The sequence below is a fragment of the Globicephala melas genome, chromosome 6, assembly GCF_963455315.2.
Source record: "Globicephala melas chromosome 6, mGloMel1.2, whole genome shotgun sequence".
In the NCBI taxonomy this organism is placed as follows: domain Eukaryota; kingdom Metazoa; phylum Chordata; class Mammalia; order Artiodactyla; family Delphinidae; genus Globicephala; species Globicephala melas.
Genome location: NC_083319.1, coordinates 12,584,081 through 12,609,622, shown reverse-complemented (window position 1 = coordinate 12,609,622; position 25,542 = coordinate 12,584,081). Strand labels below are relative to the sequence as shown.

The window sequence follows — 25,542 nt, the reverse complement described above, 5'->3', positions numbered from 1 at the left end:
GTCTCGCTCCAGTACAACACAAGTTTCTTGAGAGTAGGGATTTTTGTCTGTCTACCTAACTTCTAATACAGGTATATATTGTAAAGACTCTGTAAATATTTGTTGAATGAATGATTAAATGAATAGCCAGGAAAAATAGTTTCCTTTAAAATTCACAGATTAGACAAAAGACAAAACTCTCCATTCCCATCTCCACTTTATTATTTCTTATGTAAACATATAGGATAGTTACATCCAGGGAAAAATGGCAAGGATTTTCTCTTACACCAAAGTAACAACTGTCTTTCCAAGATCCTTTATACATAAATCCAGTAAATGAAGAGGCTGAACCAAAACATGCTGCATATTTTTCCCACCATATCAGAAACACAAAGAACTAAAAGTGAATGTTTTCAGTGAATAAATTCAACACTTTACTTTGCCATACCTGCATTTTAAAAAAAGATTTCATTTTCCTGAAATTGTTTAGAAACATCATGCAAACAGACACTCTCCTAGGAATGATTTGAGATCCCTCTGTGCTACCGAACAGGAATAAATAATAATAAATAACAACCATCACTTTCACAAAACACCCCTTCCCCCTAAGCAAAAATCTCAAAGTGCTTACAAAAAATTTCACGAGAATCTTACAAGGCACACATAAAGCATAAACATAGTACAACCATAATTTTTTCAAACATCAAAGATAGATACCAATTTCTAAAAGAAATAGTTTATTACTATTCTTTTACTCTCCCCTCCCATTTCCATCCCTCCCCCACAAAATTTCATCCTAGGAAGCAAAAATAAGAAAAGTACTTCAATCACAAACTATTTCTGAAAGGGAAGTGTTCTCATGCCTACAAATGGCCAATCATAGGTCAAATGGGAAAGAAAATTGAGCGCTGTGCTATCAAATTCTCCAGTGGAAGAAAAACACTCTTTAATTTAGAAAAGTTCTGTCTCCAATGGAGTACTAAATAGCAACATTCATAAAGACACAAAACTCTCCTCACTTGCCTTTCCCTCTGTTCTTAGAAACTCAGGAAGATTTAAATATAAAATCATAGAATTTTAGACCTGGAAATGATCTTACAAATTATCAAGATCAAAGTTGTTATTTTACATATAAATTTAAGAAAAGCTCAAGGAGAGGTGACCTACCCAATGTCACTAACTAGTGACCTGGGAATTATGAAGTTGTTTTTCTTATCTAACACTAAAGCTGGGTTACTTAAAATCTCTCCCAGAGTTAAAAATCTATAAAGAACATATTTTTCACAGAAGTATCACAAAAAAGATATTTAACATTTATAACAATCAACATGTGATTCATCACAAAATTCATTAAATGGTACAAAGTATATTACATTTTAAAATGTGGAAGGGCTTCCACAGAAACTAAACGTAGCAGAAATTCTAAATAAAGCTGAGGTGAGTAGAGGAGGAACAGAACATCTTGAAATAAGATGTATCCAGTCAGCCTTCTTTACAAATAGTTCCTGTGTTTTAGAAAATATGATTTTCCCTGCACTATATTTTTATCTTGCTATAACAACAAAAAGTTTTGTGTTATATGTGGACAGGGATATTAGAGAGCGATGGCTCATAACACAATTTGAAATATTGCTCTCAGTGAAATAACTACACAGTCATCGTTTTGCTTTTGGCACATTTCTGGAAATACAGAATAAAACTCCAGGGAGGGCTTCTTTCTAGGGTAAATTTGTGCTGTGCCGTACCCTGCTACCCTTCCTGTTGGTGTGGGACTCTCTAGGGACCTAAAATCCCAGCACCTGGCCCTCCGCCCCAAGTAAATCCGGATGTGGCCCTTACTGGTCAGATTTATTCCAGGCCTGAGTGCATTCTTCTTCTCTTCTCATATATTGGAAAGTTTATTTGCCTGCAGGATCTCGGTTCCCTGACCAGGGACTGAACCTAGGCCACAGCAGCGAGAGCCCAGAATCCTAACCACTAGGCCACCAGGGAACTCCTGGGCGAGCGTGATCTGAAGCAAAGTGTGGGAAACCTCACCTGTCGGTCTCTGTGGGAGATGACTGTGCAGAATCCCTCCTGTGACTGTCGGCAGCAGTCTATTCCACATAGTGAGGTCGCCCATGTGTGCATGGTTGTGGCACAGGAAGAGGGTATGCTGATTCCAAGCATTAAACAGTACCTTTGAAACTTTCAAGATTGGCTTCAACAGCCTAAGGAAGATGCCTGGAAGAGGAAAGAACTGGAGTCTGGGATCGCTCTTTCTCAGGAACGGTTGACCTTTGAGGAGGTGGCTATAAAATTCACTCAGGAGGAGTGGGAATACCTGGACCCTGCTCAGAGGGCCTTGTACAGGGACATGATGGTGGAGACCTATAGGTCTTCTCTGAAGAAGATCTTCACGAGGAAGACCTTGCTAAATTGATCGAGCTCTGGGGAAATCAGGGACAAGCAGTCAAGAGAGCGGAGCCAGATGAAGGAGCGCCTGGCGGCCCTCTCTACTCACGTTACAGAGCTGGAGGAAATCTGTACACGGCCAGAGAAGACCTCATTAAATCTGAGGAAATGAACACGAAATTGAAAGGAGATGTCCGTGAAACTGAGGCTAAAAACTGCCAGTTGCAAGAACGCCTGCAGCTGGCACAGCAGGAGCTGCAGCAGACCCTGCAGATAGCAGAGGTGCTCCCCAAGGTGGAGGCAGAGCTGGCCCAGAGTGTGGCTGCACTCTCCAAGGCAAGGCAGAGAGAAAATGAATGAAGAACATGATGTTTATCGGACACTGTTGACAAGCTTCTTTCAGAATCTAACAAGAGGCTTCAGCTTCATCTTAAAGAGAGAACAGCTACTCTAGCAAAGAAGTCTCTCCTACTAGAAGTTGAGAATGCAAAAACGCAGTTAGAAGAAATGCAACATGGTAAGGATCAGCTAAGACTAAACCTGGAAGCCCTGAGAGCTTAACTGGACCAGACAAGGCTGAGAGGAGCTCCATCACCAAGGCCGACCCCACTTGGGCAGTGTCCCAGATGTCAGGTTCCCCGTGGCAGATGGGCCTGCAGACTCCTTCAGCAGCAGCGTGGTGTGGCTGCACCCCCAGAAAGGCTGGCTGCCAGGGCTGAGTGAGGAGACTTCCAGGCCACCAGCTTCCCGAGAAGCGGTACAAGATGACAAAATGACCATAAAATGTGGAACCTCGGCCCCCTCCTCCCCGCTGTCCCTTCGGCTGGACCAGATGCACAAGGAGGTGCTGCACACAGCCAGCCCCGAGAACACCAGGGATGTGCACAACTCAAAAGGTTTGCAGGATGGCCCCGTGAGCAACCCCAGCAGTAGTAACAGCAGCCAGGACTCGCTGCCCAAAGCCCCCAGGAAGAAGGTCATCAAGTCCTCTATCAGCTCCTTGTCTGACAAGAAAGAAAAGGGCCAACCTGGACATCTTGGCAAGGAATCGTGACGACAAGGTGGTAATGCAGAGACAGAAAACTCATCTCAAGATGCCTTGGGACTCAGCAAATTGGGAGGACAGGCTGAAAAAAATCGTAAACTTCCAAAAAACAAATGATCCCATATCCAACCACTGCCCGACAGCGACCACTTGGAGACCCAAGTTCCCAACCACTGAGTTGCTTGAGCCTCATGAGCACGACATGTGAGAAACCTGCTGGCAAAAACAACTTTTTATTAAAATCGTTTTCAACTTGTTAGGAGGAAACATAAGTGGCCCACAGAACTGTACGCTTTTATCTTAAACCTGTTCAAGACAGGAACCTAAAATGAGCATTTTAATGGTACAGGGAAGCACCCTCCCCTGCCCTGGCCCTGGTGCTCCCTGTGCAGACAATTTTTATTTATGAGTGACTGGAAAACAGTGACTAAAAGAAGTAGGAGGTATATAATTCTCACCTAACAGGAAGTCCAGAGGGTGCAGTGGGGTGTGATGGATCCTCTGCTCCTTCTACCTCCATGACCACTTAATCTTTATTGTCCTTACAGCAACTCTAGCATTGTGCATTTTTTTCAGTCAATATCCCCATAAAAAGAAAAATGTTTTTTTGCTTTCTCTTTTTATTGTATCTCTATGAGATGATGGATCCTTACTAAATTTACTGCACTATTTCAATATATGTAAGTCAGAACATTATGCTATACACCTTAAGCTCATAAAGTGATGTATGTCAAGTACATCTCATAAAACTGAGGGGGAAAAGGCAAATAGAATACTTCAGGAAAAATGAAAAAAGAAAACTATAGGGAGGGTTATAAAAATTGCATTAATGTAAATGAAAAAAGTTATTAAGAGGATACTAATAGCTACCCATATTTAAACTGCTCATCTAGTGACAGTAAGAAAACTAATATATATTGCCAATTCAAGACAGAAAAAGGAATGAACTACTGACACACACAGGAACACAGATGAGTCTCAAAGGCATTACGCTGAGTGAAAAAAGCATACCAAAAGGGAACATGCTACAGATTTCCCTGGTAGTCCAGTGGGTAAGACTCCGTGCTCCCAATGCAAGGGGCCTGGGTTCGCTCCCTGGTCAGGGAACTAGATCCCACATGCATGCTGCAACCAAGAAGTCTGCATGCCGCAACTAAAAGATCCCGTGTGCTGGAACTAAGACCCAGTGCAGCCAAAAGAAAGAAATAAATCATAATTTTTTTTAATAAAGAGGAACATACTATAAGGTTCCATTTATGATATTTCAGAAAAGGCAAAATTATAGTGATGGAGAACTGTTGCCTGGGTTTAGTGCTAGGATGAGGAGCTGACTACAAAGGGGAAGCATAAAGGAGTTTTGGAGGGTGATGGAATGTTCTGTATCCTAATTGCAGTGGTGGTTGCATAAATCTGTACACATGTAAAAATTCATAGAACTGTACACCAAAAACAAAGGTCAATTTTACTGTACGTTAACGAACAAATAAAATAAATTTCAAAAAGGAAACAGAAAAAATATCTTAGAGCTTCATGCCAATGGTATAATTCTACTGGCCACAAAATTATTAAATGTAACCGTATTAAATAAAATCAAGAAACCTAGGCCCAATTAATCATTTCTAAAATATGTATACTAACAACTCATGGAAATATTATTGTAAGGAATATTAGCTTATGTATAAGGAAAGTCTGCTACTTCCAAATGAATTTGAATTGTGTTCCTTTATGGTTTAAAACAATAGATACCTTGGTGTTTAGTTTGGAATCCAATAGAGTTGGTAAAAAAAAAATTCACCAGTCCTGTTTTTAAAATCACTAATAATGGGTAATAGCATGTTTTAAAATTTATTTTCTCTTCCCATTATTCTAATTTATTGAAGTTATGGTATGGTTGGATTTTACACTTATATCAATTACCTAGAGACTCAAAGTCAGAATCTGGAAATAATGCTGGTCCTCTGTCACTAGAATCAAGAATATTTAAGAGGAACACTATTTCTCTAGGTAAACCACTGGGACTTATATATAATGTATGAGATGAGACAGCATCCTCTCAGCTTTAACATGTCTCCCACACTTTGGAACTGGTAGTACAAGTTCAGAAAGAATAACTTGTGTAGGTAGACCAAAAATAAGACCCAAAGATAGGGTTGGAAATGCAATATTACAAATGCTGCATTTCTATAGAAAGACTTGCCTAACAGAATGATGTAAGGCTTACATAGCAAGGTGTGATTCTAATTATAGTCGATTTTGCCTTTCCAGATCATGCCTGGGTAGTTTTTCGCCACTGCTTCTGCCATGGACAGAGGTTAAGTGCTTTTTGAGAGCAGATTTGTGCTTGAAATCCATGTCACAACAGTGGCATTTGTATGGCCGATCCCCACTGTGTATGTTCAAGTGGTCTTGAAGTGTGCTTTTAGCAGTAAATGTCTTCAGGCATACAGTACACTGAAAGGGCCGTATGCCCATGTGCCCTCGAATGTGCCGGTTGAGATTTTTCTTTTGTGTAAACGTTTTCCCACACTGTAAGCATAAGAACAGTTTATGCATCTTAAGGTGGCGCAGATAGTTTTCAACGTGAAGAAACCCCCGAGGGCACCGAGGGCACTGGTGCCTCAGGGAAAAAGCATCCTCTAGATTCTGAATCTCATTCACTGTACCATGACTTCCTTCAGTATTCTCACAAAATAAGCCCTGATCTTGATTCCCAGGAACTTCTGCCACTCTGCTCTCAACTGTAGAATTGATCAGTGAATGCTGTGTTTCCGAGAAATACATGCTTGCTTTTGAAGAGGTACAAGGCTGTGATAACTTCCCATTTTCTACATCCCCAGTACTGATAGATTCCACATGGAGGATACGAATTTCATTGTCTTTAAAACCTATGTCTACTGAAGACAGCTCTGGTGACTTCATTTCCTTTCTTTCTGATGTCAAGCTCTCTACTGCAGACTGTAAAGCATTGCTTTCTTCTTCTTTAACATGGAAATCTATGTTCACAGGACTATCCTCTGAAATTTCAATGATCTCACAGTCTTTATCTGAATTTTCTTCTTCATTCTTAACATCTGGATCAGAGGATTGACACAGGTCAGCATGTTGATTGTTATTTTTCATAGTAAGATCAATTTCCAGATATTTTGACAAAGCTTCTGTGCACTTTTCCACAATGTGAACCATCTGAAGGTAACTAGCAGCAGTCAAGTATTTCAAAAGCTCTTTCCTTTTAACTTCAAGTGCTCCAGTGTAGCAAGAGAGCAACAATTTTCTGCCAACTTCTGCACTCTGCAAGATGGTGATTCTGACATGTTTTGACTGCGTGAGTAAAAACTGATCTCTCATAAAAGTGGAGCAAGCAGCTAAAATCACCTTGTGCCCCTGGAACTCAGTGTCATTAATATAAATTGACACATCACAAAATAAATTCTGCTGTCTCAAGAGATTCATTTTCTGCAAGACTACATCTCCTTGCTGTTCAAACTGGAAGTGCAGAACATCAGACTCAGCAGCCATGGTCACAATCTAAGCAAAATAAAACATAAACATTGATGTAAGGATCGGGGATGCTTTCCTACGCTGTGATAGTAAAAACAAACAATTAAAAAATCCTAAACCTAAACTGGGTAAAAGACAACTCAAATTCTAACCTGGGCGCTAAGAGTGAACCCCTATATAACCATCTCAAGACCCAGAAAAATAAAACGCATTTCTCTATGCTCTTGTGGTACATTTTTCATACTTTTGTTACAGAACTTATTACGTTGAATTGTACTCAACAGTTTCTATGTCTTTCTCCTCGACTAAACTGTATGTGCCTTGTGGTCAAGGACATTGTTAATGCCCACTACTAAGTGGACTTAACTCAGTTTCCCAAACTAGAAACCTTAATGTAATTTCCAAACTTCCTACGCCTCATCACTACTGCAGGTCTTCCTTCTGTTCACCTGGACCAATGCAGTCTCCTTGATACCACACTCTCCTACATTCCAAACTACCCTCCTAAGTACCACCAGATTAACATCTTTTAAAACTTTTTTAAAAATTCTATTTTACTCTTCTGCTTTAAATCCTCCATTGCTCTCCTCTACCTCCAGGACAGCCTAACCTTCTTAGCAAATACAAGATCTTTCATTATTTGGCCTTCACCAACGTTATGGCTTTACCTTTCCTCTATCTTTTACACTGAAGCTTCTTTGATATTTAGATTTTCACCACTGGCCAGACAAGAAGACCCAATTACACCTCTGCACATGTTACATTCGCGCTTTCAGCTAGTGATTTGGCTGAAGGCTCAAATCAAGTAAGATTTATCCACCCGTCTCCCGGACAGAGTCAGTTGCTCTCAGAACACCACGAAAAGGAGCCTGGCTCATCTGAGTTCCTGCAGCGAGCACAGGTGCAGGCACAGAGCAGGGGCAGCTTCGGGAATATCTGTTGAACTGAATCCGTACCACAGGTGGCCTGGAAGATCCTCCAGTTCGCCACATAGGTCTTCCCGAGCCAAGCCTGCCAGGACCAAGGTCCTGACGGCCAGGTGCCTGCAGCACCCCTCCAGCCACTCCCGGGCCGCGCCTCGCTGCTGCCCTCCTCCTCCTCCGCCTCCTCCTCCGGCTTCCCCACCTGCCGGAGTTTCCCACGCGCTCACTCACCGACTCAGAAACCAGAGCCGAGCTTTCCACTGCAGCGGCGGCCCAGGCCGGAAGGTGGGGTCAGCCTGGGAGGAAACACATCCGGTGTCAACTAGCTTCATTCTTTACTGGGGCCCGCTGGGCGTCCCGGAAGGACATCCTGAGACAGTCTCCCTTACTCCCCCCACGCCTGGAATAACAGAAAAGCCCCCGAATTCTGGCAAGTCCCATCTCTCCTGTCCCACTTTCGGTACTCAAGCCGGTCCCCTCCGTGAGCTCTCTTCAACATCCGAATAGCAGACGGGTTGTGAAGTTGGGGTACAGCGCGTCTGTCAGAGTACCCAGCACCGGGACCCCTGGGAGGCCCTCCCGGATTATTAGGGGCCAGGTCCTCTGCTTACCCTGAAATATACAATTTAAAAGGTGGCGGAGGTAAGGAGAGGAGAGTGCCATCGGGATCAGTACTCGAGATTGCCTAGCTAATGCCCCATCAGGATCTAGATCCCACCTCACCGCTCAACCTATCGCTTCCTCCCCACGCCCCTACCCCTCTCACTTCCTTGGCAAACCCAGGCCTTCTATCTCAACCGTTGGCCCGGCTGTTCCTCCAACATGCCCTATCCCTCCTACCACTCATCCTTCAAAATCCCATTCATCCATCGTTCATAAATCACATCATCCCTGAAGCCATCCTGAACTGCCCGTGAATTACTTGGCTCCCAATTGGGAACCAGTAAACCCTTTGGCTGCCTTAGTGACGGCAATTATCGTACCTGTATTGAAATCTGTGTCCCACCTAGGCAGAGGTATTTAGGACAGTGACTTACTGCTCCTTGCATTCCCGAAGTCTAGAACTTGGTAGGCATCAAGGATTTGCCAAATGAAGGAATGTCTCAGCTAATTCTTAAAAGCAGTTGCTCCATCCCCTCAGTCAATAGCACAGGAGGAAGTAACTGACCCTAGTAACGATTTCTGGTTAGCCCAGATTTGCTTCTGAAGCCAAGCTCAGCGTGCTTGATTAATGTCTTTTCAAGAATAGGAGTGAAGAAAGCATTCCTGCATTCAAATTCAAGCAATTGGAAAGGGAAGCAGGAGGGGAGAGAGAAAATAAACCACTGACACCAGAGCTTTAATTGTCAAACTTTTATTAAGGAAACTTCCCCATAATAAGTGAAGAGGTAGTTCACAGTATGTCTAACATACAACAGATTGAGAACAGCTATTCACCAGCTGAAATAAAATGTTCTGGGTTGTTTGTTTAGGATATATCTTAGAAGTAGTGACAATGGTCACCCTCCATTTATAGACCTTCTAATAAGGAAACTAAAACAAATTAAAACCACATCTGATTTACCTCAGAGCCACTTCAGTTTGGAGTTTGCCTTTAAAATTAAATAATAAATAAATAACTGTGACACAGTAATTTTTTAAAAACCAAACTATGGTAAAGAGAGCCCTCTCTCCTTTTTAGTTATCCTGGGGATCCATAAAATACAAATGCTGAATGTCTAAGGTTTTAAAAAATCTTCCTCCTCTACAAGAATACGACTAGTTTTGAAAGTCATCTTCCCCTGTAAAACATATTTGATATCAGTAACTTGACCACTTTGCAATACAATCTAAGAAACATGTATAAACAAAGAAAGAGAAAAGTCAAGTACCACCAAAATTAAGAAAATGTCTCACAGAAACAGAACACCTCTCCAGACAAGAAATGGAAGACACTGTAAACCATGTCAGTAGTTTGCCGTTGAAAAAGGTGAGAACTAGAAGATTTAGTGATACAAAACCATCAAGATGCTAATTTAAAGTGATCAAAGAAAGCAAGGCAGTTTTCTTTATTCTTCCTAGGATAAAACCAAATTGACACCTTATCTCACTAAGACTACATGGGATTGTAAGCTCTGTGAGGGCAGGGACCATAGCAATCTTACCTTCATATCCTCAGTATCTAGCATAGTGCCTGGCAATAGTAGGTGTTCAATAAATGTCTCTTGAATGTCTGAATGAATCCAGGAATAGTCTCCAACCAAAGAGACCAATCTTATTTGAACCCATGCCTTTTAGCCTTCAAACCAGTAACAAAAACAGGACATGAATGTAAGCAGAGGAAGCACTCCAACTTGAAATTTCCCTGTGATAAAATGATGTTCAGAGAAAATAGTGAAACATCCGTTAACATGTTAGTGTCTCACTGTTGCATAGAATTGGTACTCTTTGGCTGGATCATTAAAAACCCAGAATGCTAGGCAGCATCATTAGACCATATAATGAGTGACATTAGGCATAGATACCTGTTAGTCTTATCACTCAATTTTATTCTCATTTAAAATCTTTTAACAAAAGGCAGAAATTATACTTCAAATCAGATTCACATATAAATGCATCAAATTATAACAACTTTAAGAACTCCCTCTGATTACTCAAGTTAAAACTAATTTTTGGTTTATCTGTACATGGACTCTCATAGCTCAGAAACAAAAACAGAAAATCCTGATGGAAACTAAATAAACACTGTTTCAAGACAAAATCAGTTTCACATTTGGATCCTTCTCACATTATTCTTACTTGTTCTTGCCCTTCCTAATCAACACCTAGCAAATCAGTCACTTGCTCAGGAAAAATGTAATATTCATCCTAACCAAAAAATAATTAACTTACAAAAATAAATCCTTCTGTGATGTTTTATTTGCAAAATCCAGGATGTCTCAGAAAGCAAACAGTGATTCACAGAGGGGAAGCACAAACTAGGAACTTTTTATTAAGGTATTCTTGATCATGTACTAAATCTTTTTAAGCCAAGGGACAGTGAGAAGTGAGGAGACCGTAGCTCATATTTAGTTACTTATCTACTTTGGCTAACCTTGGCCAGGCCACCTCTTTGGGCTTTGGATATCCCAACTTAAAAAAAGAGAGGTGGACTAAATGATCTCTTAAGATTCTCTATGGACTCCAACACTCCTATTACCTAAATCTAACTCATGGGTCAGAAGCTAATAAGACTCAAAATTTTATTTCTGAACTATAACATGTGCTTTAGGAAGAACAGTTGTTTTGTTTTTCCATAATGGAAAATCAACTTTGTATTAGTGATCTATCAGAGGTGACAAGGTGGGACTATGTACCTTTATAAGAATATCTAAATGCAAAAACCTGATTGCTCCTGTGACTCACTTTTTTCATCCATTTTAGAAGTTAAGGTACACAAGGAAATGAGAATTCAGAGACTATTACAATACACTGGACAAAGCTCTGAAGGCCAAACTCACCTTACTGATGGCTAAACAAAGCCTAGAGAATGACTCCAGATAGCCCCTTTTTAGAGAGACCATTACGCATTAGCACACTTTAAATGTGCCTGGAGCAATCCTGACTTCAAAAGCATCACCAAGTAAGTTAGAGGTTAATTATAAACATTTGGCTTCTTTTTGGGGAAGACCTCCCAAATAAGTACTGTTGTACAACTGTACTACTATCCTTTGTTGGTTATGCTCCCCATGCTGATTCCTAACTATCTGTCTGCAGGTGTTGCTAAAAATATTGTACTCTGGTCTATATGAACTTCAATGATGTGAAGTTGGGCTATATACTGTTGAAAAGAGTACAGAATAATCTAAAATACTTTATAGCCAGCTCCAAGACAAGTACAAATTGTAGGAAGCAGATTCATTCATTTATCAGACACAGATGAATTATCAGTAGGCAAGGCAACTACAAATTCTATCACATATTCAGGCCAACAGCAATATCTCCTTATATCTCAGCTTATTTTCTGCTAATGAAAAATATTATTCTCTTAGCATAGCATCTATTAGTGGATTGGAGGTGATATTATTAACTTGTTGGTACCTTCAGAATGTGCCCAGTGAAAAGTCTAAAACAGTGTCAGTCTAAGACATAAGTCAATGTTAGGTAGACAGGTGGAATACTCCTTGGGAAAGGAAACAGACATCACAGGATAAATAATTCAAAACAGAACATGGGAAGGGGCAAAAGGAAGGCAAGACCACTCCAAGTGGCAAGTTGCCTGGTCTATTAGTGCTTTGACTCACCCCTATGACTTCCAGAGCACAGAGGCTTTGGAGAAGTCAAATTCGCAAAATCACTCCTAGAAAGACTCAGACTATTGCCACGTTTGTAGTCAGTTCTAGTTAGGAGCATAAAGGCCCTACTCAATTCACACAAGTACTATCATTCCTTAAGTTCAGGACAGCTTGGGCCAGTTTACCTGCATCCAGGACCTGTGTACCATCAGGCTGTGGCTGACACCCTTTAGAGTCTGTGACTGTTGTACATGCAAAAGAATCAAAGTCCACTGTGAGGTCTTGCACATTTCTTTCATTGGCATTATCAAAGCTGTTTTTGCCATGCAGCTGTTTAAGGTGTTTCCTCAAAACTGGCTTATGTGCAAAAACCATGTCACAATAGTTACACTTATGGGGCTTATCTCCACTGTGAAGGTTAAGATGATCCTGTAAGGAACACTTCTGAGAAAAGGTTTTCCCACAGATTTTACACTGGAAAGGTTTAATGCCGGCATGCACACGCATGTGTCGATGAAGGTTGCCTTTCTGAGTAAAAGTCTTGCCGCAGAGTAGACACATAAAGAGTTTGTGCATTTTTAAATGGTTGGCGTAGTTCTCCAGGTGACGAAACACCCTGGTACACTTTGGGCATTGGTGATGCCACTGTAGGCCTTTGTCTACACCTCGAATATTAGGCCCAAAGACATCTTTTGAGGCCATGATGATGTTATCACTGCCTGTGTAAGACAGGGCATAATTGTGGAGGTGGTTTTGTTCTATTTCACTTACTCTGTTTTCCACAGTTGAATTTATCAGGGAGTGCTGGGGCTCTGATGAATGTAAAGCAGTGGGTTCAGAAGAAATAAACTGGTTCTGATCTTTTTTACTTCTAACCTCTGATACATCCCCAATAGATTCTACCTTAACAATCTGAATATCACTGTCCTCCATATCCATACTGTCTTCAGATGGATGGATACAAGGTGAGTCCTGCTTTGGGGAGCCTCTGGCATCTCCCTGATGTTCTTTTGACTGGGGAGAAGCACTCTGCGGTTCACATCCCTCTTTACTATCCATTGGTTGTTTTGGCTTTATAAACTTCCACAAGGCCTGTGTGCACCGTTCTACAATGTGGCTCATCTGAAGAAAACTCGCAGCCGTCAAGTAATTTACCAGTTCCATCTCAGGGAATTCCAGCACACCACTGTAACAGGATAAGAGCAATTGTCTCCCCACTTCGGAACTCTGTAATATGGAGATTTTCACCTCTCTGGAATCGTTCAGTAAAAATTGGTCTCTTAAGAAGGGGGAACCTGCAGCAAACACAATTTTATGCCCCTGTACCTCAATATCATCTATGAGAACTGTAACATCACAAAATTTATTCTCTTCTCTTAATTTGTTCATTTTTTGTAACATTGAATCTCCATAATTTTCAAACTTGAAGTGAAGGAGATCTGATCTTTCAGACATTTTGGCAGACCTAAAGAACAGAAATGTTAAAAAGGATGAATTTAAGAAAATACAAACAATTAAGAAAACCTGGATTTTCCTTCCAAAAACAAATTTGTGTTGTCATACCTGTTTATATGTATCTGAATAAAATTTTCCTTGAAAGAGGAAGTTAGTATAACTGCTTTCAAAGGCTGTTAAAAATTACCTTAGCAACATCAAGTGTCAATTGCACCTAAGGAGTGGACTTGTATCCGTGTAAATAGCTTGGTATATTCATTCAACTTTTTAAGATGCTTAATACAAGAACAGTGCTTGAGTTATTCCAAGGGCATTTTTTTTGCTTCTCAAATGATAATTCTATCAGGTTTCAAGAACTACCTAAAACATCCCAACAAGTAATAATGAAATAACTACTTTATTTTGCATGATACTGTGAACCTGCTTCTTCGAAGACAAAACACTCTTTTCCTTCGCTTTGTATTTTACTGCAGTGACATTGCTTGCCCCATTCTTGGGTAAACCCTCTTCTGTTTAAACTGATGTGAATTTACTCATACAAGTATTTCTGCAATAAAATGAAAGTCACATGCCTAAAGGGACAACTTTTAGACAGTGTCAAAGGCACAGGTCTTTATCCTGTGCATTTTGGACAAACCTAAACTCTTTCTTAAGAAACATTTCTTGATATATGAAGTAAATATTTGACATAGAAAAACCAGATGAGTCACTTGGTGGGAATCTGAGTAGGAGTAAGGTGGATCTAGTTAATCCTTACTAGATTCTATTCTTTCTTCCTTATCCCTATTTATCCATCATTACTCATCAACCGGACTACTAGAACTGATTCATAAATGTTCCTTGGTTCCAGCTTCTATTACCTCTAATCCAACTTCTACACCATCACACGTCATCTTTCAAAACCACAGATCTGATTATATCCAACTGCTGCCTAAAATCCTTCTGTGACCTCCCATTGTCTCCTGGATGAAGACTAACCTCTTGAATAGAAACTGATCAAGTAAATTTAAGAATAATTAAGGTAAACATTAGCATAAACCATTCAACCATGGAGAAGGTGTCTTTGCCAAAACTCTGTGTATTTGTCCCTTTATGAAGCAATTCCTTTGGAGAAAGTCCCCATGTTCTGATTCCATACTCTTCAAACGATTTTCTGATAACTTGGCTTCCCATGTGTCACTCTCAAGGGAAGGATGAATTAGCCATGACAACATGATATTGTCAACACATTTATTATTTTTACAATGACAATCCGCCAGTCTATATAGCAGTCTTCTGTGAGATCAGTAGGTATATCAGGTCTACCCCTGAGAAGCGGCTCTACAATCTCAGTGCATCAATAAATTCACCTTGAACTTCATGTATCCATCAACTCCGTAGTTGAGAATCAAGAGACAACCAGCTGTTCCTAGCAACATCTGGCCCCAAAGCCCAATCTTTATAATTTTATCTTCTAGAACACTGAATTACAAAGGCTCATAGAACACCAGCTCGTAAAGGCAGAATCTAGGTCTCACTCATATTGCTCAGTGCCTGGTTCATGACAGCACTCTACTGACTCCAAACCTTAGCAGTTATTTCTTTAGTCCATAACACTATTCCTAGCCAATTCTGGCTCCTTTATTTCCTCTGAGGGCCCTTCCCTGACCCCTTAGATTAGAACAGTTGTCACTACTGGACCTATAACTAAGTGCTTCTAACATAACACTCAGGATACCAATACTTGTTCCTTCCCCCCAAACTGCAAGCTACATGGCATTAGAGAGAAGAATCTCCACCCTATTCAATGGAGCTAATGCTGGGAACCTGCGTCTTCTAGGGCAAAACACTCTTTCCTTTGGCTTCAAATTCTACTTAATGCAGCCACATTACTGGCCAAACCCTCTTCTGTTCAAACTGGTGTGTATTCCCATCACCTGATATTGTACTAAACACACGGCAGGTGCTCAGTTTGCATTTGTTGAACCTATGCAATTCATTTGACAGTAGTAAGAAGCAAGAACTGCTGTTAGGAAGACCAATGCGGTGTCTGCATAAGCATTACAGGTCTGAGGCCACGAGAGCCTAGAAAGGAATGAAAATGAATAAGGAGCAAGGAAAAATAACAAAAAGATATTTCAAAAAGTTGGTAACTGGAGATAGAAAATGAAAAAAAGTAACGTGTAAAGGTTTTAAACTTAGGATTTCAGCCGAATTAAAATGTCATTGAAAGAGAGGTGAGATTTAGGAGGGGGAACTGGTATGGCACAGGTATATTAAAATATATTTATAAATAAATTATAAGCTTTCCCTTTGTATGGCACTCTGAGTGTACAGATAATGAAAAATCACAATGAAGATGAGAGGAGGGATGTAGAGAAGCAAATTCAGCATCATAGAAAAGGTGGTGAATATCAAATGAAAAGGAAAAATCTAGGAGACACAGGGACTATATCAGTAAACAAAGTGGCACAACTGTATTATCTATCTGTGGTCAGTTTTAGCAATTACAGTAGCTTAATATATTTGATCTGGAAACAGTGACTGTCCCAATTTATAACTAGAAATTATATAAATGACTGCTGTTCAAGTGGCCAAACAAAAGGGGCATTCTTACTTAGAGGTTTAGCTTGTCCTAAATTTACTGACAGGTCAGTATTTTCCTACTCACACCGAAAAATGAGCATTAATTGCTTCCATCTATAATATGACAGTACTTGTAATGCTTTAGACAACTATCCTCAGGGATTGTTCCTTGAAGTTCCAAAGACAGGAGTTGGAGTACAATTTCATTTACTTCCTATTCATCAGTCTCAAGAAACTTACCAACAGAAGCAGTCAAACAGGTATCTCAGGAAAGTGCTTGATTTGTCTGCTGTAGTCCAAGAATATGAGGAAAAATTATTCTGTTTAAGAAGTTTTCCTTAATGTCTCAGTCCACTGTATTGTCTCCCTTTGATAAACCCTTATTTCCAGGCCACACAGTTTATCCTTAATTGTTTCTTGTCACCAGTCTCTCTTTCCAACAGACTGTTAGTTACTTGAGGGCAAGGACCAACTGTTATTTTTACACAGCTCATTCAACAAAAACCATAATTAACTCTTAACGTTCCCTAGGAAATTATTATTGAGCTATGGTAGAGATGCTCTACATTATCATGATACCCTCTTTTGAGTGTCCTGGGGAAAATGTCTTTCTAGGGTTTGTTTCCAAAAAATAGTTTTAACAACATAAAACCAAATTTTAAACAAAATTTCTAAAATGTCAAAATAAAAAGGAACACTTGTTTCATATGAACTGGTTTAATTTTATTTAAAAATAAGAAAAATGATAGCTAATCTTTACTGAATCCTTGCTGAGTACCAGGTATAATGCTAAGTGCTTTACCCAAGTTGACCCATTTAATCCTCAAAATCTCTATGAGGTAGGTATTATTATCATCTCCACTTTGCCTATGAGGAAACCCAAGCTTGGTGAACATAAATAACTTGCTCAATTTAAGAGAGGTGGAAAGTATTAAATGTTAGAGGTAGAACTTGTGCCCAAGCTGCATGATGACAAAATTCATGTATGAAACTAGGCTAGCTGAAGTTTTATCTTATGCCTGTTAACTGTGTAACTGTTCAGATCTCCCTGCTCATATCCATTCAGCTGTACACTTATGATTGATATACTTTTGTGTATTTAGTTATGCTTCAATAAAAGTTTTATGTTTAAGAACAAAAAGTACAATGTAAAGCCAAATTTGTGTCAAGTCTAGAGGACTTTAATAGTAAAGCATTTATGTATTATCCTTGTCTTACCTTCCTTTCTCACTTATTTTAACTTTATATTATTTTTCTATCTTTTGTGTATTTATCTTTTTTTTTTTTAACATCTTTACTGGAGTATAATTGCTTTACAATGGTGTGTTAGTTTCTGCTTTATAACAAAGTGAATCAGCTATACATATACTGTGTATTTATCTTTTTTTTTTTTTTGTGGTACGTAGGCCTCTCACTGCTGTGGCCTCTCCCATTGAGGAGCACAGGCTCCGGACCCGCACGCTCAGAGGCCATGGCCCACGGGCCCAGCCGCTCCGCAGCATGTGGGATCCTCCCGGACCGGGGCATGAACCCGTGTCCCCTGCATCAGCAGGCGGACTCTCAACCACTGCGCCACCAGGGAAGCCCTGTATTTATCTTTGTAGAATGAAACTTAATGCCATTTACAAACAAGACTTAATAACATTATGAATATATTTGATTTTCAGACTCCCCAACTATAGTTAATTTATAACAGCAATTATTGATAACTGTCATAAAAATCTCTCACATAATTCTAGATTATAGCAGACCTTCTAGTAACTTAAAGAAAGTAAAGATCTGATGAGGTAGAATAGAGACTTGGTCCCCACATTCTGTTGATTCTTTCCTCAGAATGATTTCCAAATTCTCTCTCTATATTCTTACTACCATTGGCATGGCTCAGGTCCTTATGATCTGTTGTCTAGGTTACTGTGATTAAGTCTAAATACTGCTGAGTTTCTCTCAGCAAGTTTTAAATGACCCATTTCTCAAACATCAATGAAATAGGAATAGTCTCACTTAAGATCATTCTCTCTTTATTTATATTTACACAATTCTTCCATAATCATTTCCATAACAAATGTTTCAGCTAATTTGAAAATTTCCCTTTGTTCAAACAGGAGTAACTAGAAACGATCAGTGAATATTCTACGTTCAACAACGTTCACTGCCGTGCGATGGGCAGTGCAAAAATATCCATGTTTCTTATCTAAAATGCCTCTGATAATACTGATAAGGAAAACTTTTCTATTCTGTATAATAAACTCCAAAGCTGTATGTCAGTCTGTTTCCTCATCTACCTCATAAAAGTACCTTTATCTTTCAACTTAGCACTCACCGCTACTTGGAAATCTTTCTTCGTCTTTCATTAACACCATATGCCATTTTTCAAAGAGGTTGTAATAAACTACAGCTTTTCTCTCTATAAAACTCAATCATTTTCTTCTTTTGGGTAACTTTCATGACACTGCATTCTCCAAGGTCTCACTCTTTTGTAAGATTACAGAAATATACCCTTCTTGGAAAAATTTTTTAATATAGGTAAAGTACAAGCCCCCTTTCTCAGCCTCCTTCCACTCAGTTCTCAGTTGGTTCTAAGTTTCTTCCTTAATGACTCTCCCTCCCCTCCATTTTTTTTTTTTTTTTTTTTTTTGCGGTACGCGGGCCTCTCACTGTTGTGGCCTCTCCCGTTGCGGAGCACAGGCTCCGGACGCGCAGGCTCAGCGGCCATGGCTCACGAGCGGGGCACGAACCCGTGTTCCCTGCATTGGCAGGTGGACTCTCAACCACTGCGCCACAAGGGACGCCCTCCCTCCCCTCCATTTTTAAAACAACACTTCTATATCACAACATTTCTAGCCACAGAAAACAAAAAATAAAATTAGGTTTCTTACTTATAAACTATATATATATTGTTTTGCAATTTTCATTTATTGCTTTTGAGGGTTATTTATATTGAATAAACAGACCTAGTTGTTCATTCTTCTTAAACTGTTGTACAGAAGTGGGCAAGTGACTTAACTACTGGCCTCAGTTTTCCACCATTCTTTTGCTGATCTGTTCCTCAAGGGTTCACTAAATTGTGTAACGGTAAGTATATTCTTCAAAGCTTAGTCCTTGACTTTTTGCTGTTTTCTTAATGCTTACTTCCTCAGAAAGCCTGTCTTGGTTTCTCAATGTTTTATTACCTTCTCTATTTAAAAAATTCCTAACTCTCCATCCTCATGGCTAATCTTAATCAAACTTAACCTCAATTCAAGCTAATCAAAAATACCTGCCCTAGGCTACTACTCTATCACTTGAAATGCATGATATCTAAACTCTTAAACTGGCTAAAACTCAATAAGTCAAAAATAAAAGCTTATGGAGAATGGCTCTGAGAACAGTAGGCGTGGAAGCAAGAAAACCTGTTAGTATGCTATTACTTTAACAGATCAAGATAGAAATAATGGGGGCCTGAATAATATGGATACTGAGTGGAAATAATATGGATGGAGAGAGGAAACAGATCCTAGAAGATATTTCAAACAAAGAACTGATGGACTTGATGACCAAGGTGGGAAACAAGAGATGAAAGGTCAAGATGACTCCAAGATATTTGGTTTGAGAAACTGGGTATCTTTGACAGAGTGTCATTCAATAAGCTAGGGAATATTGGAGGGGATGACCATGGGTCAGGTGTTAAAATGTTTAACCAGAGGAGCCTGCATGACATTAAGGAGAAATCCATTAGCTAGCTGGATACAGCTCTGAAGCTGAAGAGGAGACCTGATTATAGATAATAAGTAATAGATGAAAGCATGACATAAACTGACCTAACTGTGAATGAAACTGACCTAAAATGGCACAGACTGGAAGAGAATCTAAGAGAGAAGAAAAGAAATAAAAAACAAATACATAACACAAACATAAATCCATTACTTACCTTCTTCTCAATCTGGATCTCCTTCCAAGCCTCTCCATTTTTTTATTAATTGAGTCTATCTTTGCTTAAATTTTTCCCATTCTTTTGACTCCCATATTCAATCACTGCTTAGTGCAGTGGGTAAAACCACATTTCCTAGAATCAAAACCCTGCTCCACCACTTACTAGTTGTGTGACCTTGGGCAAGTTACTTAACCACTTCTGTTTTTCAGTTTTCCCACCTGTCAAAGAATATTACTTCATAGGGTTGCTATGGGAAATTAAATTAATTTTAAAGTAAATTCATTTTTAAAATTAAGTTAATTTTTAAAAGAACTTAGAATAGTGCCTGGAATTGTGCTTTATAAGCAAATGCAAGGTAAGTAAGTAAATAAAGCCTGTCAATTTTGTTTGTGAAATCCTTCATATGTGGCCTTTTTTTCATTCTCATTTGACACCAAACCACTTGAGGTCTGCATTATTTCATATATTATCACCTCATTACTCTATTAAAATCGCTTTGTAAAAGGTCACTCATGATCTCTTGATAAAGAAATGCCATCTTTCCCCCCCTCATTCTCCAAATGCTCTGCATCAATTGTCCCAGTGGACCCTTCTCAGTATTCTCTTCTCTTGACTTCTGAGTCTTCTTGGTTGCTGGAACCCTTATATTTATCATCTACTTCTTATATTTTATCATCTACTTCTGTTTCTGCTGCTACACCAACTACTATTAGTTCTAAGTCTTCTTTCTGCTTTGTAAATGCAACCATTCCCCCCAAATATTCCCTTCTTTCTCAATAACCCCTTCCTGATGTCAGCTATTCCCATGGCTTCCACCTCTACGCTCTATGATAATTCAAACCTTTACCTCTAGCCACAGCATTTAGGTTGAGCTGCAGATTTGCATTTCCAACTCTATACTGGACAGCTCCATGTGGCTATCTCACTAGGCCTTCAAGTCAACATATCCAAAAAATGAATTTGTCATCTACACTAGGCTTATGGTTTTATTGCTGATAATGGCATTAACATTCTTCAAATACCACAGGCCTAAAACCTAAGACTCAGCTTTGATACTTCTTTCACCCTCAACATCCAATTTATTATAGAGTCTTTACAGCATTCACTACAGCATTACCTGCCTTCTTTCCAATAATACTGTCATAACTCCATTTCAGGATTTCATTACTTCTTACTAGACTGATCCCACTACTCCTTCAAAAGAATCTCCAATGAGAGCATCTAGACTTTAGCTAAAGAGTCCAGAATCAGTTTATAGAAATTCCTATCCTATAGGCTGACCTCCAGAACAAGATGGTTTTCTACGGTGCAAATCCGACTATACCAGTCTCCTGCTCAAAATTCTTCAAAAAGTACCCACCTCCTTTAGGATTAAACCTTCACTATCTGGACCTCGGTCTACTTTCCCAGCCTCATATCTCATCCTTTGCACAAGAGCCCCGCGCCCCCCTCCTCCGCTTCCCACACAAGTTATGCTCAGTCATCCCTTCACAGCATTGCAACTGTTCCTCCTGTAGGAAAAGCCCTTCTCCACCTTATCCTCTCCAACAAATAAAATTGAGAAGTCACCTTCTTTCTTCAGCCTCCCCAGCAACTGCCCCTTGAACAGTTCATACATACATGACTGATTCATACATCGCAGGGGCACTCATTTGTTTTTATCTGGCTCTCAAACTTGACCCTGAAACTTGGAACAATATCTTACGAATTCCCAGTGCCTGACATAGCGCCAGAAATATAAAGGTGCTGTTGCCAGTGGCAAAAGACTAACCTAGCTTAGCACTCATAATGATTCTCGCGGGCTGGCCCTGAGGCCTTGCCATGGCCCAGATCTGGCACTTCCTACAAGATGCCAGAGTCGGGCGTTCAAGCAAACTGCGGTGCCCTCGGCTAGGGTCCCAAGAGGAGGTCCCTGGGGGCATCCTTAGGCTCCCCACTCCAGACGCTGGGAAGGGAAAGGGGCGGGGCACAGCATGGGCCGGGCCTAGGGCTCCATAAGTCCCCCCGGGCCTAGGCCAGCCCCTCGGTCCCCATCCCAGGGCAGGTCCCGGCCAATCCAGAGCCCCAAGGGGGCTCCATTTTGAGAGACCTCGTACCCCTACCCGGCGCTCCGGCCGCCTCCGCACTTACAGACCCAGGGGAAGGCCACCGTCAGGATCCGGCACCGCCAGGAGCTCCGGCCCCTCGGGGCTCCGGGAAGGGGGAGGGGCGGGGAACCCGAGCCAAAGGGGGACCCAACGGAACCGGAAGGGCAGCCCTCGCCGGACAAAGACAACTTCCAGGTCCTACGGTCCTCTCCGCCAATCGGAAGGCTGGGAGGGCGGCGGGCTCGGAGAGAGACTTTCGGCGCTGTGGGCGGGGAGAAAAGCGCGTGCCCCAGACTCCTGCGAGCGTCTCCGCCTGTGAGTCGAGGTGCGGGTGCCGCGGCTCCCTAGCGTTTGGGGCTCAGGCCCCGCGCGCTTCGCTCCTTCTCAGCCGCTCCTCTCTAGCTGCGCCTCGGCTGTCCGCTGCCTGCGTGGGCCTGAAGGGTGCCTCCGCACTTAAAGTGTTGGTAAGCCCCTCCCGCCTAGGAATGTGGACTCGCCGCGTTGGGCCCAGGAAGTGGAGGGAAGGAAGTTTACCTCCCTCGCTTTTTGGATGTTGGTGTTTCCCAGGGATCTGCATTCTCCGTAACCTACTACGTGCTGACTATTCACAGATCTCTTTCGCAAGACCAGACAGCTCTCTTGAGCTCCAGGGTCAGCTGCCTAGAAGACATCTCCAGCTGGTTGTCCAGTGTTAATGTACCTTTGAACTCAAGTACATCCGCAGACCTGCTTCTTATCTCCTGTAGTCCTTGTGTTGGTGGACGGCATCATACACGCAGTCCTGCCCACCAGTAAACTTCAGTACCATTCTAGAGCCCTTTTCCATCTTGCCAGTCCAATGGCTCTCTGGCTTCTCCTCCTTTTTAGGGGGTGGAGAGGGAGGATATTGTGGTAAAACATGAATAGTATTTACCATTTTAATCATTTGTAAGTGTGAAGTTCCATGGCATTAAGTACATTCACAATATTGTAACCGTCACCGCTGCTATAGTCAACTTCATTCTTTTGCATGCCGTTATCGTTTTTCCAGCACCGTTTTTGAAAAGTCTGTCCTTTCCCCATTGAATGGGGTTGTCACCTTTGTTGAAAATCAACTGACCATGTGTGTGAGAATTTATTGCTGGGCTGTCTATTCTATTACATGTGACTGAAGCTCTTACACTAGTACCATATTCTTTTAATTACTGTAGCTTTGTAGTAAGTTTGTAAGTGAGGAAGTATGAGGCCTTCAACTTTATTCTTTTTTCCAGATTGTTTTGGCTATGCCAGGCCCTTGAAATTCCATATGAATTTGAGGATCAGCTCTTACATTTTTGAGAAAAAGGCTGTTGTAATTTTGATAGAGATTGTGTTGAATCTGTAGATCACTTTGGGTAATATTGCCATCTTAATTTTAAGTCTTCCTGTCTAAACATGAAATGTCTTTCCATGTACTTAGGTCTTCATTAATTTCTTTCAGCAGTGTTTTCTAGTTTTCAGGGTATTTAATTCTTTTTGATAATATTATAAATGAAATTGCTTTCTTAATTTCCTTTTCATATTGTTGCTAGTGTGTAGAAACACAACTGATTTTTGGTGTTGGTCTTGTACCCAGCAACGCTTCTGAATTTGTTTTTTGGCTCTACAAGCTTTCTTGTGGATTCTTTGGGTTTTTTTATATGTATGATTATGTTGCCTGTGAATATAGTTTTACCTCTTTGTTTACAATTTGGATGCCTTTTATTTCTTGTCTAATAGTTCTGGCTAGAACTTCCACTACAATGTTGAATAGCAGCAGTGAAAGGAGGCATCCTTGACTTGTTCATGAGTTGTTCTTAGAGGTGTAGGTAAGCTACTGATTTAGATGTGGGTTTTTCAGATACTTTTATCATGTTGAGGAATTTTCCCTCTGTAACTACTTTTCTGAAAGATCTTATCATGAAAAGGCATTGTATTCTGTCAGATGACTTTTCAGCATCAATTGAGATGATCATGAGGTTTTTTCCCTTAGTTCTTATTAATGAGATATATTACATTGGTTGATCTTATGGTAAACCACTCTTGCGTTCTTGGGATAAATCCCACTTGGTCATGGGGAATAATCCTGTTAGTATGCTGTTGGATTTGATTTCCTTTTATGTTGTTGAGGATTTTTGCACCTATATGCATAAGAGACATTGGTATATAATTTTCTTGTGATGCGTTTATTTAGCTTTGGTGTCAGGATAATGAGGGCCTCATGAGATTAGAAAGCATTCCCTCTTCTTCAGTTTTTTGGAAGAGTTTGAGAAGGATTGGTATTAATTCTTAATTAAATATTTTAATTAAATTAAATATTTGGTACAATTCACTGGTGAAGCCATCTGGTGCAAGACTGTTCTTTTTTGGGACGTTTTTGATTACACACTCAATCTCTTGTTATAAGTATGTTGAGATTTTCTAATTTTTCTGGAATCCATTTATAATAAATAATTTGTGTGTTTCAAGGAATTTGCCCATTGTTTTCTAGGTTGATTTTTGTTGATCTTTTCAAAGAAACAACTCTTGGTTTCATTGATTTTTTTTTTTTTCTCTCTCTTTCTTTTTTTTTTTTTGGTTTATTTCCATTCCGTTTTATTTCCTTACTTCTGCTAGCTTTGGGTTTAGTTTGTTCTTTTTCGTATTTCATAAGGTGTAAAGTTAGGGTATTTTGAGATTTTTCTTTTTTGTGTGTGTGTGTGCGTGTGGTACGCGGGCCTCTCACTGCTGTGGCCTCTCCCGTTACGGAGCACAGGCTCCGGACGTGCAGGCTCAGCGGCCATGGCTCACAGGCCCAGTTGCTTCGCGGCATGTGGGATCCTCCCGACCCGGGCACGAACCCGTGTCCCCTGCATTGGCAGGCGGACTCTCAACCACTGCGCCACCAGGGAAGCCCGAGATTTTTCTTGTTTTTTAATGTAGCCATTTACAACTATAAATTTCTCTAATTACTGTTTGCATTGTATCCTATAAGTTTTGTATGTTTTTATCATTTTTACTCATTTTCAAGTACATTCTAATTTCCCTTTTGAGGTCTTCTTTGACCCATTTGTTCTTAAGAATGTGTTTCTAATTTCCACATATTTTGAATTTTCCAGTTTTCCTTCTGTTACTGATTTCTAACTTCATCCCATTGTAGTTGGAGAAGATACTTTGTATAATACCTATCTTTTAAAATCTATTGACACTTGTTTTATGGCCTAATGTATGGCCTGTCCTGGAGAATGTCCCATGTGAACTTGAAAAGAATGTGTATTCTGCTGTTGTTCAATGGAATGTTCTGTACACTTCTGTTAGGTTCAGTTGGTTTATTGTGATGTTCAAGTCCTCTAATGCCTAACTTATCTTTATCTGGTTGTTCTATTCATTATTGAATGTGGGCTGTTGAAGTTTCTAATTATTATTGTAGAATTGTTTATTCCTCCCTTTAATTCTG

The 25,542-nt window shown here is 40.3% G+C and overlaps 3 protein-coding genes and 1 pseudogene across 7 annotated transcripts in view; 2 read left to right on the top strand and 2 right to left on the bottom strand.

The window, feature by feature from the left end:
• Window positions 1-179: 179 nt before the first annotated feature.
• On the bottom strand, window positions 180-22,225 carry ZBTB6 (zinc finger and BTB domain containing 6). Of its 3 annotated transcripts, none has more exons than XM_060300469.2 (2): window positions 22,153-22,225; window positions 180-6,943 (listed from the first exon to the last, which is right to left on the bottom strand). In XM_060300469.2, exon 2 carries the CDS (start codon window positions 6,932-6,934, stop codon window positions 5,660-5,662), a length of 1,275 nt encoding a protein of 424 aa, XP_060156452.1. In that variant the 5' UTR covers window positions 6,935-6,943; window positions 22,153-22,225; the 3' UTR covers window positions 180-5,659. The 3 variants fall into 3 exon arrangements, with proteins under 3 accessions (XP_060156452.1, XP_030714599.1, XP_030714598.1); XM_030858739.2 differs by lacking the exon at window positions 22,153-22,225 and adding an exon at window positions 8,071-8,182; XM_030858738.3 differs by lacking the exon at window positions 22,153-22,225 and adding an exon at window positions 7,873-8,061.
• LOC115854656 (liprin-alpha-1 pseudogene) lies at window positions 2,036-3,427 on the top strand (annotated as a pseudogene).
• Window positions 9,184-22,281, bottom strand: ZBTB26 (zinc finger and BTB domain containing 26). Of its 3 annotated transcripts, none has more exons than XM_030858737.2 (2): window positions 22,153-22,281; window positions 9,184-13,557 (listed from the first exon to the last, which is right to left on the bottom strand). In XM_030858737.2, exon 2 carries the CDS (start codon window positions 13,545-13,547, stop codon window positions 12,222-12,224), a length of 1,326 nt encoding a protein of 441 aa, XP_030714597.1. In that variant the 5' UTR covers window positions 13,548-13,557; window positions 22,153-22,281; the 3' UTR covers window positions 9,184-12,221. The 3 variants fall into 3 exon arrangements, with proteins under 3 accessions (XP_030714597.1, XP_060156451.1, XP_030714594.1); XM_060300468.2 differs by having other exon boundaries at window positions 22,157-22,189; XM_030858734.3 differs by lacking the exon at window positions 22,153-22,281 and adding an exon at window positions 20,020-22,118.
• A 128-nt stretch (window positions 22,282-22,409) lies between these two features.
• RABGAP1 (RAB GTPase activating protein 1) overlaps window positions 22,410-25,542 on the top strand; it is a 159,121-nt gene continuing 155,988 nt past the window's right edge. The window contains exon 1 of the mRNA XM_060300459.2: window positions 22,410-22,573. The gene's annotated coding sequence lies outside the window, so the exon portion shown is untranslated. The remainder of the gene's footprint in view (window positions 22,574-25,542) is intronic.